The 21,256-nt window shown below is 39.6% G+C and overlaps 1 protein-coding gene across 1 annotated transcript in view; it reads left to right on the forward strand.

The window, feature by feature from the left end:
* Nucleotides 1-2,005: 2,005 nt before the first annotated feature.
* Nucleotides 2,006-21,256, forward strand: part of JMY (junction mediating and regulatory protein, p53 cofactor) — a 71,232-nt gene continuing 51,981 nt past the window's right edge. The window contains exon 1 of the mRNA XM_081088798.1: nt 2,006-3,573. Within this exon, the coding sequence (XP_080944924.1) occupies nt 2,539-3,573 (1,035 nt within the window). The 5' untranslated portion in view covers nt 2,006-2,538. The remainder of the gene's footprint in view (nt 3,574-21,256) is intronic.

The following is a 21,256-nucleotide window of genomic DNA, read 5'->3' on the forward strand; positions in this document are numbered from 1 at the left end:
GTGTCTGCTTCTGAGAGAATCTAACTAGAACAGATGTCCATTAGGCCCTTAACTCAAGTTGTCCCCTGCTCCCAATCCTGGGATGTTTAACCTAGCTAATCCAAACTATTTTTATATATAAAATGTAAAGATTTATTCCTTTCATATCTATATTATATGATTATTATAAAGATAAAATAAATATGTACAGGAAAATGCTATGAAATTTGAAAATCACTATGTAAACTAGTATGGTTTTTATTAAAAGACCTAAAGAGTTAAAGCATTTCCCAGATTACCTAACAATTCACAGCAGTTTAAAAAAATTGCAAGAGATAAACATTTTCAACCCCTTCCAAAGCTAGTATGGTATACGTGCCTTTTCTGTAGCTTTACGTATTCCCAGGAAGTAATTTATACACTCAGAGATCTCGCTTGACAATCAGATACAGACCTAAACAAAGAATTGTAGAGTACTACAGTAGCCTTCCATGGGAATTTTTGTTTGTTTCTTTTCATTTCTAGTGTAACAATTACTTAGATAGAGGAAACAAGAACCATTGAAACAACCCTTTTGACAAAACACAGTGGCCAGAGGACTAGGGGAAAATATTTAATACCCGTGTGACCACCAGTCAAGTTTCTTTAGCACTACAGTGATAAGGCATAATTTTATATCTGTGGATAAATACTGCAATACTTGTATATAAAAATGTTTCCTAGAAACATACTCTTTGCTTGCTTATTCTTATTCAGACTTATCCATAATGTATTACATGAAGAGACCTAGAGATTATGCCCACTTTTTATCAGGAAAAACTCTCAGGAGTAACTTTTCAGTAGAAAAGATGAAAATTTTTTTCTATAATGTGCTATTGTTTGCTTAGATGGTGATAACTATTTGTGATGGGTTTTCTTTATTCCTACCTTCTCTGATTTGCATCTGAGAGTTGACACAAGTTCATTTACAAGCTTTGAAAATGTGTGGTTCCACATGAAGAACTGCAAAAAGGTTTAAAAGCCAGTTCTGTTCCCTCTTGGCTCACCCTGCCCAAAGTGCCCCCGTCCCTTTCATTGTCAAAGCAGATCCATAGGTCTAAAATGTCCTGAGTGACGGGGCTAAAACTTCTGCTGTTTAGTCAGATGTCAGGACAACACTGAAGCAAAAGTAAGTGTAGCTGACAATGCACGGTTAATTCAAGCGATTTTGCATATGTTTTTGAAATATGTATAAAAGTAAAAGAACGAATGCTCATTGTACTTTACTGCGGATGCAGAATACCTGCAACATGAATTGGACACGAATAAGAAAAAAATGCCAATAACGTACACTGGATCATAAGATCCACTAGGATGTTTTAAGAATGTTTTATCATAGTTCAGTATGGACAGCAGCATTCTCCAGATTTACATGATTTTTATTTTTATTTTTTGCATGTGCATTCTGGAAATCCCTAATTGAACACAACTTCAAAAGTGCTCAAACCAATGATCTCAAAATGAGGCTCAAAGAACTGCACCATGATGAAACCTGAAGCAATAAAACACCGATGAAATTGTGTCTCGAGGGAGTGAGGGTACATCCAACAGTTTGGGGGAACCCCAAAAGTTCATCACAAGGTTCGCGTAATGGTACGGAGCACAGCATACAGGACTTCTCCATCCCGACTCCCCCCAGGGGGATGGAGGCGGACTTACATTTGAGGGCCCCCTTTGAACGGCTGGAGTTCGAAAAGTCTCCGTCCCTCAGCCTTTGCTCCTTTTCTCCCGGGGTTCGGAGGCCACCTGGCCCGCGGGGCACACCTGTCACCCTAACCCCCTCAGACCCCGCAACCTGCGGGAGGCGGCGGCGGAGCTCAGGGAGGAAAGGGTCGGAGCGCTGTGCTCGCGGGAGGGGCGGGGAGACGCCGAGGGGCGGCGCCGGCGCGCGCGGGCGGGGTGTGCGCGCCGCCGCCGCCGCCGCGTCACCAGCGTGCGGCACGTGCCGGTGTTTACGTCCCTCGTGGAGCCGCCGACGTCAGCAGCCGAATGCTAACATTGTGGCGATACCGAAGCTCAGAGTTGAGGAGACGCGTCCATCCGTCAGACAGCTCCGCGCGGTCGGGAAGAGGAGGAGGCGGGGAGATCGGCCCGGGCGAGCGGAGGAGACGCACACACCGCCGGCCCCCACCGCCCGCCGGCCTTTCCGGCCCCGCGGGACCCGCGTCTTACCTCCTGGGCGCCGCAGACGCAGCACCGCGGCCTCGCGCGGTGGGCGGGCGGGCGCGGGGCGCTGCCACAGCGCGGGGCTTGTAAACAGATCCGGCTGCACGTGACCATGTGAACTACCTGCTCCAGGGACGCGCATTGTCTGTCTCTCCCGCGAGCCGCTCCACAAAGGAGCGCGGCGGGTCCGAGTGCAGGGAGGACGGGCGGCCAAGCGAGGAGAGCCGGCTGGGACGCTAAGATGGCTGAAGGCGCCCGGCGAGGGTGAGCGGGGGGCGCGGCGCAGCCAGCCGGTGAGTCCTCGGGCGGGCAGGACCAGCGTCGCCTCCCCCGCGGCCTGGCGCCGGAGCCACCATGTCGTTCGCGCTGGAGGAGACGCTCGAATCGGACTGGGTGGCTGTGCGGCCCCATGTGTTCGACGAGCGCGAGAAGCACAAGTTCGTCTTTATTGTGGCCTGGAACGAGATCGAGGGCAAGTTTGCCATAACCTGCCACAACCGGACGGCCCAGAGGCAGAGGAGCGGCTCCCGGGAGCCGGCGGGGACGCGAGGGGGCGCCGAGTCCGGTGCTGCCGCGTCCGACGGGACTCGCGGGCCGGGCAGCCCCGCGGGCAAGGGGCGGCCGGAGGCCACTGCCTCTGCAACTCCGGGGAGGAGCCCGGGGCCCCGGAGGAGCCCGGCCTGGGCGGAGAGCGGCTCTCCGCGGAGTACGCGCAACCTTCGGGGGGATTCGCTGCTGCGGAGTTCAGCCGCCAAAGGGGCGGAGAGCCCTGTCCGGAGCCCCGTGCGGGCCAAGCCCACCCCGGTCCGGAAGGGATCGGAAGGCAGAGATGTGACGGGGGCCGCCGCTGCGGCAGTCCCACCGGCGCCCAAGGAGGTCCCCGTGTCCTCGGTGCGGGTAGTGAGCGCCTGCGGGGCGGTCTCCGAGGAGATCGAGGTGCTGGAAATGGTGAGGGAGGACGAAGCGGCCCCGGCGTCCCTGGCGCTCTCCGACCCGGAGCAACCGGCCACCGAACTAGAGTCCGCGGCCGAGGAGTGCAGCTGGGCCGGGCTCTTCTCCTTCCAGGACCTGCGCGCGGTGCACCAGCAGCTGTGCTCGGTGAACTCGCAGCTGGAGCCGTGCCTGCCGGTCTTCCCCGAGGAGCCCTCGGGTATGTGGACCGTGCTGTTTGGGGGCGCCCCGGAGATGACGGAGCAGGAGATCGACACTCTGTGTTACCAGCTCCAGGTCTACCTCGGCCACGGCCTGGACACCTGCGGTTGGAAGATCCTCTCCCAGGTACTGTTCACTGAGACCGACGACCCCGAGGAGTATTACGAAAGCCTCAGCGAGCTGCGGCAGAAGGGCTACGAAGAAGTGCTCCAGCGCGCCAGGAAGCGCATCCAGGAGGTAAGTTGGGGCTTCAGTCACAGCTTTTCGTTACTCGTTACCAAAGGCTGGAGTCTCGGTCTACTAGAGTCTAGAGTGCTCTAGACGGTGCACATTTGGGACACTTGTTTTTCTAGACAAGGTTAAAGGAAGACGACGGGTTATTGTGACTTGCCTCCCCCTTCATTCCTTTCAGTGGTAGGAAAACTGGCTTTCCTTAACTGGTCCTCGGCAGAACCTTTGGTAAGTCTTCAGATATCCTCTCCCATTTATCAGATAGGTTCTGTATCGTAAGTGCTCTGTTTATGTACTGCCACTAAGATCAAAGCCACTTTGGGGGAAAAAGGCGCCCCGTAAATGTAAGCGAAGTGAGAATTTATTTCTCTTTGCTCTCTAAATCTCTTTCTAGCAATAACTACCCAGGCATTAACCCTGGTGTCATTTCTTGGTGTCATGCTCATTTACTCAAAATTGTTTTATGGAGTAAAGTTGGTTTGCTTTTACCTCCATATGTAGTTTGGCAACTTAGGCAAATTGTAAATTCATTGTCCTCCAAGTAAGTGGCCTGAGCAAAGGAAAAAGCACTAAGTGACATTTGGTTGCAAATGTTTTCTTAAAGGTTTTAGACACATTTCAGGAATATTTCAAGTCTTTACATTCACAGATCGTGTTTCACTCCTGTTTTAGGGAGAAAAAAATGCCCTGGGCAGGAATGTTTAGTATATTTTTGTACTTAGGGATCAAAAAGTAGTGCAGTATAGTGCAATGTGGGGAAAAGATCGGAGTGGATATACATAGGGAGTTCTACAATCCGTAAATATATATAATTTGAGGTTATGCTTACAGCTTCTGAAAGAACTTCACTGAAAAAGTATTTTCACATATATTGTTTCCTCTAATGGACACTAAAAGATACTTTCTCAGAGCAATTTATTATTTTTAGTATCAGTACCAATTGAGGTTGGACTTGGGTAGGTAAATAGTGTTTATATTCCTCACATTGTGTTGTCATCTGTTAACCTTATCTATATTTATATAATACTTGAATACTGCTATTGAGGCCAGGAAGTTGGAGCCTTCTGGTTTTTAGAATATGGTCTTTCTTTGCTAGATTTGAGGATTTAGGAAATAACTCTTCCTCACCCCACAGTGTTCTCATACAACTTCCTGAATCCAGGTTTTCACTCCTTCCACTTAGTGTATTTTATGCTAAACATCACCCACCTGTAATATGATCCTAGCGTTCCAGGGTTTTTATTCCCTTTGGTATCATCTCCTTTCTGGAGTCTGTTCTACCTAGGATTTTTTGTAAGGGACAGAAATGTTAAATGGCCACATACATTCTCTTTAGAGTATTTCTAATATTGACCTGTATTTCATTGAAATTTTAAGAACAAAGTTCGTGCTTCTTTCTCTCACGTGATTTATACATATGTATTATACTTTGTATTTTTTAATCCCTAAGTCTTATAGGCATGTCTGATTTTATTTTATTAATACTTCAGAAAAAGTTATTTTGTCTTTTTTTAATTCAAATTGGGTAAAAAATGAAGGCTGCCAAAAGTATAGTTAGTTGCAGTTTTCTAGAACCCTTTCATGGGGGAGGGTGTTTACATTTTTAAAAACATATTTTTTACTAATTAAGTAAAGTTATGTTGACCATCATATTCTGTTTAATAAAGAAGTTTTTAAACTTTTAAAGAAGATTTTTTGTGTTGGGAAACACCTCAAAATAAATAAAATTTAGTATAAATTCATTGAACGTTAAATACATAAACTTTTGGTGCTTCATTTAGTTGACTTGAATAGTATTTTAAAAACAGCTGTCAAGGAAATAAACAGGTTCAGTTTTAATGCCCTCCTGATTTCTACTGGAAGGCTCTGTTGAAATTATGAGACTCAATGGGGGGAAAGTGTGGTGTGATTAATTAGTGATGTTTGCCATGGGCATGATAATGGGGGTGTATAACATATACCAGCCATGTTTTTTGTTCCCCAGCTGCTTAAATCTTTGCTGTCTTAATATTTTGCAGTAATTTTTTTTTGGTAGGTAAAATCTTTATGGAATGTGTCATTTTTGAGTTATTAATTCTATTGAGTTTAGTAATTACAGCTAATTCAGTGTTTTTGTATTTCCAGTTTTCAAGGTGACTTGTGAGTTGGCTAGTTTTTTAAGCTAGGTGTATTTGCTAAATCAGACACATTCTTAGGTATAAATTACTTTAAAAATGTAGTTGTTTGGTCGTGTTATTTATTTAATTTCTGTGACTCTATTTTCTGGTTTCTTTTTCTACAGAATTGCTTTTCCTATCCATGTAAAGGTTTCACCTTTTTTTTTTTTTTTAATCCTTACCTGAGGATATTTGTCCATTGATTTTTAGAGAGAGGGAAAGACAGAGAGAAGCATCAATGTGAGAGTAACACATCAATTGGTTGCCTTCTGCACAGCCCCGGGCCAGGTAGGAGTCTGCAACCGAGACTAGAACCGAACCCAGGACCCTCTGGTCCACAGGCCAATGCTCTATGAACTGTGCCAGATCTGTTAGGGCTAATGGTTTCATCTTAAAAACTACACCTGTTTTTGTTCAAAATAGTCAGCAAATTGTTGAAAGGAGTTGTGTGTGTGTTTTTTTTAATAGAACAGACTGTGCAAATAGATTATAAACTTTTCAAGGTTACTGGCCTTGACAATATCTTGGAATTCTCTTCTTTGCCACCCCTTAGTTCAGGGCCACACATCTTGTGAGCATTCTTAATATTAGTGGACAAAGGACACCAGAGTTTGTTTTTAGTATTGCAAGAATTTAAAGGGTTTGGAAGAAGTGTCCTGTTAATGTCAAGTTGTGGGTAAATAAGTTTTTATAAAATGACAAATGTAAATTACTCAAGGGACCATGCTATTGAAAAGCTAGGAGAAAGATCTCTTAAAAATGTAAATGATTTCCTAAATAAGGGATCTTTATCTGAGGTTGGTGAGTTCCCTATAAATTGAGGGGAACTATATTTGGACTTCAATGGGCATGTAACATTTTATATGCATAGGCATGTTTGCATTTTTGGAGAAAGGCTTTTATCAAACTCCTAAATGTGTTTTTCAAAAAGAGCTTTAAAACCACAAATGTAAATTATGTGCTTTGTAAATTAGCACCCATGGCTGGTATGCTTTGTAAACAATATTGGAGTTTAATTTTTGGAAAACACTTAAGATTGAGTTATAAGAAGTATTCCTTTATCCTTGGCTTTTGAAATATTGAAGAATTAAACCTTAAGTTTTCTGCTAAAAGTTTTTGTTAATGATTCACAAATTCGGTCATCTGACTGGAAATAAGTTTGGGAAAAGCTATAATTTATACAGTACTTAGAACTTATTTTTAGATTACATATGAATTGTATACCACTTAGGACCTCAATCTTGAATATAAATGAAGTGTCAAATTTATTATAGGGTAGGTTTGTCTTGGACTTTTACAAGAGTTTACTGTAAATAATGCTATTTATATAACAGGCACTCAATCCCTGAGTGAATTAAGTGCCACCAAGGTCTCTTGGAATGGTTTCAGCAATAGCCTAGGTCATTGGTCAGAGCTGAAGATTGTATTCTAGTGTGTGTGCAATGGGTGGCCCATACTATGGCTTACCTTTGATGACTTAGGTTTTGTAATAATGGTTTCTGTATAAGGACAATTATTCTTGAAATTATTATTTGTGGTCTTTTAGATAACAAACCTTAATAACTATGATGGTAGACTTGATTAAGATCTATAAATCAGTGTTCACTTAGGAATTTATTATGTTTGTAAAACTGTCCTCAATTCTAACTTCTTTCTAGTTGAAACCACTGTTTGAAAGCAGCATATGTTTTCATAAGTAGCCATCCACATAAAGCACACAGTAACCAGAGCCTACCCAGGGTTTGGAGTCAGAACGACCTGGATTCGAATATAGACTTACCACCTCTGTGACCTGCTTAGTTATTTAAACTCTTAAAACAGGGAAATGGGGAAAATACTTAAAGGATTTTTTAAGATTTAATTAAGACAGTATGAAAAAGTGCCCAACAAAGTGTCTGGTATTTATAAAGGAGACTTCCAAGAAGTGTTAATGGTCTCTTTCATGTAATAAGGATTCTCTAGAGTTTTCAACTCAATATTTCTCTCAGGCAATGTAACTGATTTATTGGCTACTTAGGTATTGGGCACTTCACATTCTCCTTACATCCTCCCCACTATCTTTTGAGCTAAGTGGTGTTTTGTTTTTACATATTTTGCTGAAGCAGAAGTTGAAACTTAAAGATGTTACACAGATTTGGTCAAGGTTAAACAACTAAGGAGTGACCAAATTCAGATTCAAACATAGATTTATCTTAGTCCAACTGTGTGCCCTTCCTGCCATTCCTACTTTTCCTGAAGACATTTGTATGTTAAAATGACATAGCCTGTTTCGCTTAGTGGATAGAGCGTTTGTCGGAGGACTGAAGGGTTGAGGGTTTGATTGAGGTCAAGGGCACATACCTGAATTGCAGGTCGTTCCCCCGACCCAACCAATAGATGTGTCTCTCTCACATGATGTTTCTCTTGTGTCTCTCTCCCTTCTTCCTCTCTGCTTTAAGAAATCAATGGAAAAATTTCTCTGGGTGAGGATTAACAACAACAACAAAAAGTGACTCAGCCAAAAACAAATCCTAACTTCTGAGGTTATTTAACAGAAGGAGCAAGGAGCTCTAACAAGACTGTTTGCTTATTACCTCTCCTCTCAATTATGACTTTCCTAAGTTTTCTGGAAAACTAAGGTTAGCTATAAAACTTTGGAGACTTGCTAAAACCCCAACTATATACATAATAGAAGTGACAGGAGCCCTAGGATGTTGGACTTTATTGGGTCAGTGAGCTATGATCCATGATTAGGTAGGTATAAATAGTAGAAGCACGCTGGGGAAAGACAGTGTATTGCAATGAAGAGAGCTGTTCTGCCTGTATATTTCCATGAAAATAGTGTAAACTGCTATCCTACTGTTAAACACAGTTAAGGAATAATGAAGCTAAGTAAATTTTGTGGGATTCTTGAGAGTTATGATGAAAGACTTGAAAGCTGGAAGCTGTTAAAATAATTACTTAGATACTAATCATTTTCTTCAATCCTGTGCTCAAATAAATTTTTGGTCATTTTTCATATCACTGAAAAAAGAGATAAGTATAGAAAAAAAATATGAATATATGCCTCTAGTTTAGCACTTTTGTAAAGCAGAAACATGGAGACTGGTGATAGGATGGCAGTTTTCCTGATAACTAATTTATGTGGTCGTTTCTCTGCTTGCCATTTAACATCACATGATGCCCAGCCCACCAAATATTTCACAAACATGAAATCGGGCATGTTTCCTCCTTGCTAAAACAAGGTCAAGTTGGACAGACACTTCAGTAATTTGAGTATAAGGGGCGGGGCCGGGGGGTGGGGGGGAGTGTGTGTGTTCGAGCGCGCGCCTGTGTGTTGAAGGGAGAAGGTGAACAAGAGGCTTAGTTTGTCAAACATAAAGGCAGAATGTTTGAATTAGCAATCTTCACTCCCCAAATGTTCATGTAACTTTAATCAGTCTCTCACTGTTCTCCATTGCTGCTTTATTTGATCTTTCATTGACTGTAGAATATTATTGGAAGTGGGACTTCAAAGCACAAGGTGGCCTTCCCTATTTGGTTAAATGTATGTCTGCTTTGTTTTGTTTTTAATGGAAAGTTTCCTATGGCTTCTTTTACTCTTTTTTAAAAGGCCAGAATCTGCTCCCTCTGAATCTGACCTATTCCCTCAGTTGTGGATAGGCAAAAAACTAAGTTGCAAGGGTAAGAGGCATAGGCAGTAAAGACTAACTTAATAATTCTTGGTTTTTGGAGGAGTGTGTGTGGTAGAGGTGAAGTTCATTTGACTTTTCAAGCTTCTTGTAGGGGACTGTAAATACCAAGTAGCCTTAACACAATATGTAAGTTATTGAAACCAGAGAAGGATTCATTCAGCAAAAAGCTAGAAAATTTTGTGAGTTTTCTTAAATGTAGGGAATTTCCTTTTTATGCTTTTGTCTTTGAATTTAAGATTTTATATGGTCATATTGCATATAATATACTATTTTCACATTGTTCAGGGTTTTGTAGAATAGGCTATGAAATAAAAAGAAGCCTGATGTAGACATTTTGTATAGAGGAGAATTGTCTTAAGAATAAATGTATGAAGTTCCTTTAATAACTTGGGATTTTATTTGTAACTTTAAGGTTTGAGGGTGATGACTTGAGGGAGCTTAGTTTATTCAACAAATAGTGCCTTCAAGTAAGTAGTCACTGGGAGAAGACAGCGATAAGCAAGAATGGTCATTTTGTTTGTGAAAATAAAATTGGTTACCAGGTCATCCTGATGGTAGGAATTAGTTGAGAAGCATTTTACTACACTGTCATTAATTTGAGCTTAGTGGAAAGAAAATTTATTAGACATGGCTCAGAAAAATCTGTGTTTTTGTCCTAATTCTGATACTTATTGCTTGGTCTTAGGTTGTCACTTTCCATCCTCTAACTTTAGTTTCCTGTTTGTAAAGTGAAGTTACAGTGTCCTTTTAAAGGAATGTAGGGTAGTTTATAAGCACAGTGTTGCAAGAGTTGGGACTTAGGCCACTTGTTTTATGTGCTAGTGTCCAGGTTTAGGTCTCCCTGCAATAATGTGATTATCCAATGATGCTAGGGTTTTTAGGCTTTAAAAAAGCCCTAATTAATTTTTGGATGCAGAGGGCATTAGAAGAGGCCAGGAGTAGTGTTTCTTCCTGTTTTTGTGTTTGTTTTCTTGTCCTAACTATTCCTTAGCTGAGCTTGAAGGTGTGTTGTTTTTTGTACTTTTCCCTATACTAGTAGTTTCAGTATTCAAACTGCTTTTCCCATTAGTTTTTGATAGCTTGTTGAAGTTGTACTAACAAAATGAATGTTTAATTCCTAAAATTATTTCTCTAAGCCTTTCTTCCTCTTCGCCTTCCTTATCTAGGTGAATCTTTGTCTTCTATGGACAATAACAAGGCCTAACTGGAGTGACCTATGTGTAGAGAAGTATATGAGGTTCTAGTTTTCAGTAATCACAATAACCTTTATTGAATGCTTCCTGTGGGTCAAGTATTGTGGGGATGTCTTTAAATATATTATCTCTGTTAGTCTGTAGATAGAAGCTAATAGGTAGGTTTCAAGAGTTTGTTTCCTGGTCCTCTACTTAATAGTTTTGTGAATTTGGGCCTACCTAATTCTCTTCAGTACCTTAGCTTCCTCATCTGTAAACTGAGGAGAATAATACTGCTGCCTCATAGAGTGATTTAAAATAGGTTTTATGTAAAATACTTAGACTAGTAAATACTTGGTAAATGATAACTTTTTAAAAAAATTTAAATTACTTACTGTTTAATGTATTACATAAGTCTCCTTTTCCCCCCATTGACCTCTCCCCGGCTGCCCCCAACCCCCAGCACATGCCCTCACACTCCCCCCCTCCACTGTCTGTGCCCATTGGTTATGCTCATATGCATGTATACAAGTCCTTTGGTTGATCTCTTACCCCCTGACCTCCTGCCTTCCCTCTTAGGTTGGACAGTCTATTAGATGCTTCTATGACTCTGGTTCTACCTTTGTTCATCATTTTTTATTGTTCATTTAATTCCACAAATGAGTGAGATCATGTGATATTTACCTTTCTCTGATTGGCTTAATTCGCTTAGCTTATGCTCTCTAGTTCCATCCATGCTATTGCAAATGGTAAGAATTCCTTTTTTACAGCAGCATAGTGTTCCACTGTGTAGATGTACCACAGTTTTCTAATCCACTCATCTGCTGATGGGCACTTAAGCTATTTCCAAATCTTAGCTATGGTGAATTGTGCTGCTATGAACATAGGGGTGCATATATCCTTTCTGATTGGTGTTTCTGTTTTCTTGGGATATATTCCTAGAAGTGGGATCACTGGGTCAAATGGGAGTTCCATTTTTAATTTTTTGAGGAATCTCCATACTGTCTTGCACAGTGGCTTCACCTGTCTGCATTCCCACCAGCAGTGCACGAGGATTCCTTTTTCTCCACATCCTCTCCAGCACTTGTCATTTGTCGATTTGTTGATGATAGCCATTCTAACAGGTGTGAGAGGGTACCTCATTGTCTTGATTTGCGTCTCTCGGATGATTAGTGACTTTTCACATGTCTCTTGGCCTTCTGTATGTCCTCTTTCGAAAGGTGTCTATTTAGGTCCTTTGCCCATTTTTTGATTGAATTGTTTATCTTCCTTTTGTTAAGTTGTATGAGTTCCCTATAAATTTTGGAGAGTAAACCCTTATCAGAGATAACATTGGTAAATATGTTCTCCCATACAGTGGGCTTTCTTGTTGTTCCGCTGAGGGTTTCTTTTGTTGTGCAGAAGCTTTTTATTTTGATGTAGTCCCCTTTGTTTATTTTCTCCTTAGTTTCCATTGCCCTAGGAGCTGTATCAGTAAAGATATTGCTATGACAAATGTCTGCTATTTTGCTGACCATAATTTCTTCTAAGATTTTTATGGTTTCCTGCCTTACATTTAAGTCCTTTATCCATTTTGAGTTTATTTTTGCGTATGGTGTAAGTTGGTCCAGTTTCATTTTTTTTGCATGTATCCATCCAATTTTCCCAACACCATTTATTGAAGAGACTATCTTGACTCCATTGTATGTTCTTGCCTCCTTTGTCAAATATTAATTGAGCATAATGGCTTGGGTCGATTTCTGGGTTTTCTGTTCTGTTCTATCTTGTGCTAGTACCAGGCAGTTTTGAGTACAGTGGCTTTGTAATATAGCTTAATGTCTGGTATTGTGATTTCTCCAACTTTGTTCCTTTTTCTCAAGATTTCTGCAGCTATTCAGGGTCTTTTTTTTTTCCAGATGAATTTTTGGAGAGTTTGTTCTACATCTTTGAAGTATGCCATTGGTATTTAAATGGGGGTTGCATTGAATCTATAGATTGCTTTGGGTAGTATGGACATGGTAAATGTTAACTCTTATTTATATTAATCTTCATATCAACCTAAGAGGTAGGGATTTTGCAGTAGAGGAAATAGGTTCAAAGAAATAGAAAAATTTGCCCAAGATAACATATCTAATATACAGAATCTGATTCAAATCTAAGCCTGACAGATTAGATTCCCACCTGCTTTCTTAACCACTGGGCTATCTTCATCCCTGTAGAAAGGGAGTGAGGCTGATAAACTACTTAACCATTGTCAAATTAAAGTACATGGTTAATGTTTCATCACTGGACAAAAACATTAATAGTGACTGGCTGATGATTGTTTTTCATAAACTTTGATTATGTACATATATTATAATCAACAATGTTGTCTGTGAGTAGAGAAACCTGTAATCCCAAAGATTACTCCCACACACACGTACACACAGTAGAACCTAGGGCAGTGATGGCGAACCTATGACACACGTGTCAGAGGTGGCACGCGAACTCATTTTTTTGGTTGGTTTTTCTTTGTTAAATGGCATTTAAATATATAAAATAAATATAAAAAAATATAAGTCTTTGTTTTACTATGGTTGCAAAATCAAAAACTTTCTATATGTGACATGGCACCAGAGTTAAGTTAGGGTTTTTCAAAATGCTGACACACTGAGCTCAAAAGGTTCACCATCTTTGACCTAAGGCATTTGGTATATTCTAAGCTACAGTCTAAAAAATACCTCCTTCCTCTCACTGTTTATTCCCATTTTAAGTAATTAGTTCATAACATCAAATAGTTAATATTATCCCCCCTTTCCCCCTGATAACATCTATCCCTATAGAAGCCTAATATGCAAATTGTCCCCTCAGGAATTCAACCGGGAGACTGGGAATTCTATCTATTGCTCACAGGGGGTGGTGTGGAATGAAGGAAGGCCCCGACCTGCAGCTGGAAGTCCCTGATCGGCCCTGATCACTGGCCAGGTCTAGGGGCTATTCCCATGCATGAATTTCATGCACCAGGACTCTAGTTACTAAATAATTGGCTTAATTTTTTTGGCTAGGTGGGAGAGGAAGGCAGTTAAGAATGTTAACTTTTCTTGTTTTTATTTGAAAATCCTGCCTCTTTTTTCTTTTATATTAGGTCATGTGAATGTTGGTATTGGGTTTGCTAAATGAAAATGAAAAGGTTATCACAGGTAGAGTTAAAGAAATGAAGGATTAAGAGAGAAAGGGGGCTAGGATTATTATCGTAATAATTAAACTTAAAAAATTTGTGGCAATGAGTAACATTCATTATTTTAGTAAAAGGAAATTATATGCAAACTCACAGTGAAGCCTGTTGATATGTTTGTAAATAGTGTGTTATAAAGTCTCTGGCTCCCTGGAGGGCCTTGGGAGTTGGTTCTTGAACAGGTTTTACTCTATACATTGAGCCTATGAAACCTAAAACTTGAAATAAGACTATTTCACTTATTCTTTTTAATGGAACTTGCCTTTCTTTAAAGTGCTGACATTTCTGACCCGTATTTTATTTTATTTTTCTGACCAGTATTTTAATACTCGCTCTTGCAAAATGCTGTATTCTAATATTTTTCATTGTACTTGTACAAATTTACCTCTATTTTTGGGTAGTCATTTTTGTGGGTTGTGTGGTTAAGAAGTCCAGCCACCACTTAAAATATTGCCTTTATGGGGGGGAAAAAAACCACAAATGTGTCTTTATGGTACATGTTTAATAGTCAGCTTTTTCCTCCATCTTTATTTAGTATGTTTTTCAAGGAATTCAGAATTTTATTTCTTATTTAGAAAATGTAGGTATTTTCATATGCTGATTTTTTTTTTAATTTGAAAATTGCTGTTCATGTTTGGTTGGGAAGGATTTGAAAATTAATCTGGTTTTGGACAATTGGGTATACTTTTGGTGTTTTCTTTATTATAAATAATGTAATTAATTTTATTCAATAGATAAAGTATTAGATTTTGTAAGTGTTCTTATTACAGCATTTTGGGGTACGAGGTCTAATTGGTTAATGTAGATTTTGCTTTATCTCACCTTTGAATTGTATATATAATATAGGTAATCGGGCTAACTGAACCAATCTCATAATATTCACTTTCTGAAATGTGAAGCCATTGGTATGAAATATGTGCCAAGTTTACTCCAGTCTTTACAAGGACAGCACTGTAATTACAAATTTTTTTTCTGGAAATAATCCTAAACCCTTTTTCTAGCTTAATGACTTGAAAAGTATAGCAGGGCTGGATATATTCACCATAAAGGTGACCGTTCGATTCCCTCAATTTCTGGTCAGGGCACATGCCTAGGTCAAGTACCTTTAGGGTCAAGTAGCAATCTTGGAAAATACAGTGAAATAATTGGTAGAAGGAGGATTATAGCACATTATTTTTGTGCCACAGGTCATGGTTTTTACTTTTGAAGATATAGTTTTTGAATTTTTATAAGTTGAAGTTTTATAAGTTGTTGATTTTTATTCCCTGATCAGGAATTGAGGGAATCAGACCATCACCTCCTAGTTCATAGGTTGACACTCAACCACTGAGCCACAGTGGCTGGGCCAGAGCATATTCTCCATCTGACATCCCTGACTTGGTCTGTGGCTCTATCTGGTGCAGCCGCTTTTAATCTAAGTCTTTGCTATTTCTCTGGAAGTGCTTCGCTCCCATTAATTCTCAGGTTTGTTCAGTTCTTCCAAATCCAGTGTTTGTTGGTTCTGATTGATTATGACAAATGATCAATTTGGGACAGTTTTTTCAGTGTAGGCAAAGCAACACTGTGTTTTATGTACACGTTGATTTGTAAATGCATACCAATTCAGAAATGTTAAATATAAATTTTAGAACTTAAGAACTGTGGAATCGCACTCAGCATTAATTACTGCTTTTTTTTTTTTTAAATATATTTTATTGATTTTTTACAGAGAGAAAGGCAGAGAGACAGAGAGTTAGAAACATCGATGAGAGAGAAACATCGATCAGCTGCCCCCTGCACATCTCCCACTGGGGATGTGCCCGCAACCCAGGTACATGCCCTTGACCGGAATCGAACCTGGGACCTTTCAGTCCGCAGGCCGACGCTTTATCCACTGAGCCACACCGGTTTCAACAATTACTGCTTTTCCATGTCACTCCTGAAGCTATTTTAGCTTAATCTCTCACTATTTCATCCGTAGACTAGTTTTAGCTTTCTTCCAGCATCTTTCTTGCAATATAAACTTTCTATACTTAGCTCCCAAATACACACACACACACACACACACACACACACACACACCCCAATGAACTCTTTCATTCCTGAAGACAGAGTCCAGATTCCTAATATTCAGGATCATTTGAGTTAGCCTGCCAGTATTACTCTTTCTCTTCTCTACCTGAACCTTTCATTATTCTAACCAAGCTCTTTTCACCATTGTTCACTGAATTCATCATATATCATGCTCCATTGTACAGGACCCTCCTTCCCCCATGTCTTGCTTTTTTTGCTTGTCTACGTTCTACCTTTCTTACCTGGGCCAGGTCAGATTGTCGTCCTGTAGAAAGCTGTTTCTGACCACTGTCAGAAACCAGAGGAATTTCTATCAGAAATTCAGAGATCAGAGAGGTGTTATGTTACATTCGGCTCATATCATCCGTAAGTGCTGCCCTGTGTTTTTCTGTTTATGGGAACCCCTTCTGCTCTTTAAAATACATTGTAAGTCCCTAAGAGACAAAGATGGATTTTATTTCATTTTCCTATGTCTCAAATCCTCCAGTGCTTCTTTTTTTAAAATATATATATATATTTTTAATATATTTTTATTGATTTCAGAGGGGAAGGGTCAGGGAGAGAGAGATGGAAACATCAATGATGAGAGAGAATCATTGATCGGCTGTCTCCTGCACGCCCCACACTGGGGATCGATCCCACAACCCAGGCATGTGCCCTTGACTGGAATAGAACCTGGGACCCTTCAGTCCGCAGGTCGATGCTCTATCCCAGTGATGGCGAACCTATGACACGCGTGTCAGAGGTGACACGTGAACTCATTTTTTTGGTTGGTTTTTCTTTGTTAAATGGCATTTAAATATATAAAATATCAAAAATATAAGTCTTTGTTTTACTATGGTTGCAAATATCAAAAAATTTCTATATGTGACACGGCACCAGAGTTAGGGTTTTTCAGAATGCTGACACGCTGAGCTCAAAAGGTTCGCCATCACTGCTCTATCCACTGAGCCAAACCATCTAGGGCCTTCAGGGCTTCTATACACAGTAGGTGCTCAGTAGATGTTCTTTGATCTGCCTTTTAAAGTTGGTTTGCATGCAGCTAACATTTTAACTAAAAGCATGTATTTTCCCAGGAGTAAAATGAAGTCTAATTTACCACTTACATATGAAGTAAAGGATCTGAAAATCGATTTTTAAAGTGTCAGAATGAGTCCTTATTGTCAGTGGCCCTTATACTTTCTAAAATTGAATTTTAGAATTAACAGTTATTAACAAATAATCAATGATTAACATGGAAATAAAATTAAAATGATTGAACAGTTTTACAAAGCAGTAACAGAGTTGAGCACTGTACTTTGTGAATGTGAAAAATGTATGTGGCATTGGTCTTTACTAGTCAGTTGAGGAAACAGACCTGGTAAGTCTAAGGTAGACCTAATGTAGATCCCATGCCCACAGATCCAGTTTCATTGCTTTTCCTTTGCTAATCCTGAGTTACCCGTTTTCATTATGATTTGAATATCTTGATAATAATGTAATGGTGAAGATACTATTTTTGGATTATGCTGTTTCTTTAACATCTTCCTAATTAAGAAAAAAATGAGGCATTCAGTCTTGGGTTTAACACATTAGAGATGGGAAGAAATCTATGCCCAAAAGAGTTTAGCTTCTAAATTTTCTATCTAGGACTTCAAAATTACTCCAAGATTTTCAAGGATAGTAGCAATCCTATAATGATGATGTCAGAGGAATTACCCTTGAACTAACTCTGGTTGGCAAGGTACTGGATGGGGACTCCATGATTAAACACAGTAGGTGTCTTCCTGTCCTATATTTGTAATAGGTTACTCGGTTAGAAACCAAGTTGAATGGCACTGGGGAAAGTAGTAAGTGGCACAGGGTGGTTTTGCGATTTTTTTCTGTTGCAGTGATTATAATAGGTTCATGGAAAAAAAAATGTTTTTAACTGTTGTCACTGACTCCTTTAAGAACCTGTTAAAAGTTGTGGGTCCTTGCCCTAGAGAAATTTGGCAACAAGCAGAGCTTTGTTTCTGTTTCAAGAATCAATAATTAAGACCTTGTAGGTAGGTTAAGAGCCAAGATTAAATCAGGGAGGTGGGGAATAAAATAACTTCCTAAAATTGCATGAGAGATGTGTCAGCTTCTGAGCAGGAATAATTCCACCTTTACATTCTTAGGCCCCTGTTCCTTCTTTCCTCTGTATTTCTATTGTTCATCTTTATATTATGTTGGTTGTACTTGAGCCCTTATGAAATCATCCTTTGCAGGCATGTTGTATTCTCATTCAAATCCATCTACATTCTGACTCAGTTAATGTTCATCAGTGTGTCTTCTCAAATTTAGCCAATCTGCATTTTCTATATTTAAATTCAGGCTTTTCCTATACACTCCAAACATCCTTAATCCCACATAATCCAACTCTCTTTCTACTCTTTGTTTGTTTGTTAACCCTCACCTGAGGATATTTTTCCCATTGATTTTTAGAGAGAGTGGAAAGGAGGGTAGAGACAGAGAAAAACATTGATGTGTTTTAAACATTAATAGTTCTGCTATTCCTAAAACTTCATAGAAAATCATCTTGAATGTTTTCCATTTTCAAGTGGAATAAAAGACAGACACATTGACCAGTTGCCTCCCACACGCGCCCCTACGCGCTGGGGATCGGGTCTGCAACCACAGTATGTGCTTTGACCAGAATTGAACCCTAGACACTTCAGTCCATGGGCTGCTCTAACCACTGAGAAAAACTGGCTAGGGCTTCTTTCTACTTTTTTCTTTAATGTGCATTATCTTATAGCACCTTGCACATTTTGTAGTTTATATGACCTGAAAATGTCAGCAGCTCAAGTTTATTTCCTGGATTTCATCAGTTTGGGTTAGCAAAATAGAAAATTAAATTGTTATTATAACAGATTAGTGCAGTGGTTCTCAACCTTCTGGCCCTTTAAATACAGTTCCTCATGTTGTGATCCCCAACCATAAAATTATTTTCGTTGCTACTTCATAACTGTAATTTTGCTACTGTTATGAATCATAATGTAAATATCTGATATGCAGGATGGTCTTAGGCAACCCCTGTGAAAGGGTCGTTTGGCCCCCAAAGGGGTCGCGACCCACAAATTGAGAACCGCTGGATTAGTGGTTATGTTCTTTTAGCAGTTGAATTTTTTTTATCACGGATTATAGGAAATCGTTTAGAGTCTAAAAAAGCCTGATGCTTATTAGTAAATTCTATCTTTTGAAGTTTTAAAATTCATTTCCTTTACTTAAACATTATTTGCAGATACTTAGATTAAAATAGATTGCCAACGAAGCTCTAATTGGTTTTTAGGTAAGGTAATGTTGGAAAAACATGAAACTTTATAGCAAAGAAGACAAATTAATAAATTAGCAGTGTTAGGTGAGATGCCTTGGGCTTCTCTGCAAGAGTATTAAGTTTAGTTACTGCATAATAGCTTTGTAAAGTACTGTACTGTTCTGTTTGAGAATAAAAGGCATGTGGGAAATAATATATATAAATGTGTTAATATTTAAATAGAATAATTGATTTTCTTTTTTCATTGCACATAGTTGTGTAGAGTGGAATTATGACTTAATAAACATACAATGACTTGATTTTGTTTTGGCAGAAAATAGTATCTAAACTGTTTGTTGTGTTAACATTTACTTTAGTGTCTCTGTAAGAAGAGCTCAAAGAAACCTTGTGTCTGAGGATTGTCTTACTGTTGAATCATGGCATTTGATCACTTGTAAATGACTCTGGGGAACTTTACAATTGAGAAATGTTGCTACTATTTTGGTTCCCCCCCCCCCCCCAGTCTTTTAATTTCTGCTATTACTAAAACTTCATAGAAAATAATCTTGAATGTTTTCCATTTTCAAGTGGAATAAAAGTTAAAGGGCTTCTGTGAATGTACATTTTCTTGTAAGGAGAGAATTATTGCCTTTAAAACTATAAAAAGATAGTTTATAATTCATTGTAAGCACTATAATTGTGGGGTTTTTTTAAATACAGTTTTCTTGTTCTATCCTTCCTTAATCTGGTTATTATGTTTCTGATAGCTGTAGTCTTGAGGTGGTAAAGCTGTGTTGGAAGTGAGTACCTGTGCCACCAGTTAGAATTAATTTCTGGGACTTAAGTGCTGTAATTATAAATTGATCATTCATACAGCTGCTGTTCTTTTTATAATACTTCTTCTCAATTGTAGCTTAACAGCTGATTCAACACAAGATTTATCTACTTATAAATAATAGATAGATGGGCACAGAAAGAGAAGTATGTAGTATTTTCTTATTCCTTATGCCTTATCTTTTGGAAAAGTTGTATTTGTAAGCCAAAATACCTTTGTGTGTGGTTAAGTGGAGACGGGATAGAATATAAAGCCTTCCTTCAGATGTACAGTTGGCCAACAGGCACATGAAAAGATATTCTACATCACTAATTATTAGGAAATGCAAATCAAAACCACTAGTTATTACCCCATACCTGTTTGAATAGCTATTATAAAAATTATTAGAAATAACAAGTGGAAAGGATGAGGAGAAAAGGGAACCCTCTAACTCCATTGGTGGGATTGTAAATTGGTGCAGCCACTGTGAAAAACAGTATGGAGGTTCCTCAAAATATTAAGCATGCAACTACAGTATTTTTTAGCAATTCCTCTTCTGGGTATTTAACTGAAGAATATGAAAGCACTAATTTGAAAAGATATATGTACCCCTTTGTTCATTGCAGCCTTATTTATAACTAGAGACCCGGTGCACGAAAATCTGTGCACTGGAGTAGGGGGGGTCCCTCAGTCCAACCTGCACCCTCGCACAGTCCGGGAGTCCTCAGGGGATGGTCTACTAATGGCTTAGGCCTGCTCCCCACGGGGGAGCAGACATAAGCCGCAGTCTGGCCTCCCTCTACGGGAAGCAACTGGGTGGGCCCCCAATCGTCCTTCTGCTGCCGCTGGTCACTGCCACATTCCCCCACCCCCAATCGCCATTCCCTCCCTCTGCCTGCTGGCACACACCTTGGCTGGCCGGTTGCTGCCTGCTTGCCAACCCCACCCCCCGCTGACTGGTCATTCTGTTGTTTGGTCAATTTGCATGTTATGCTTTTATTATATAGGAGGATAGCTAAGATATGAAAACAACCTAAGTGTCCATCAATAGAATGGATAAAGAATAGACAAAATAGTTAAAGATGTGGTATATACAGTTATATACAACTGGGTTTGAGCTGCACAGGTCCACTTATAGAAGGATTTTTTCCAATAAATATACTGTTGGCCCTCCACATCCCTGGGTTTCAAATTTGTGGATTCACCCAGCCACAGATAGAAAACAGTATTTTCCATCTAAATTTGGGAATCTGCATATACAGAGGGTCTACTTTAGTTATACACGTATTTTCAGCTGCATGAGGTCAGCTATATATACAATGGAATACTACTCTGCCATACAAAGATGAAATATTGCCGTTTTCGACAA

Source organism: Myotis nattereri, assembly GCF_964212035.1.
Source record: "Myotis nattereri genome assembly, chromosome: 4".
Classification (NCBI taxonomy): domain Eukaryota; kingdom Metazoa; phylum Chordata; class Mammalia; order Chiroptera; family Vespertilionidae; genus Myotis; species Myotis nattereri.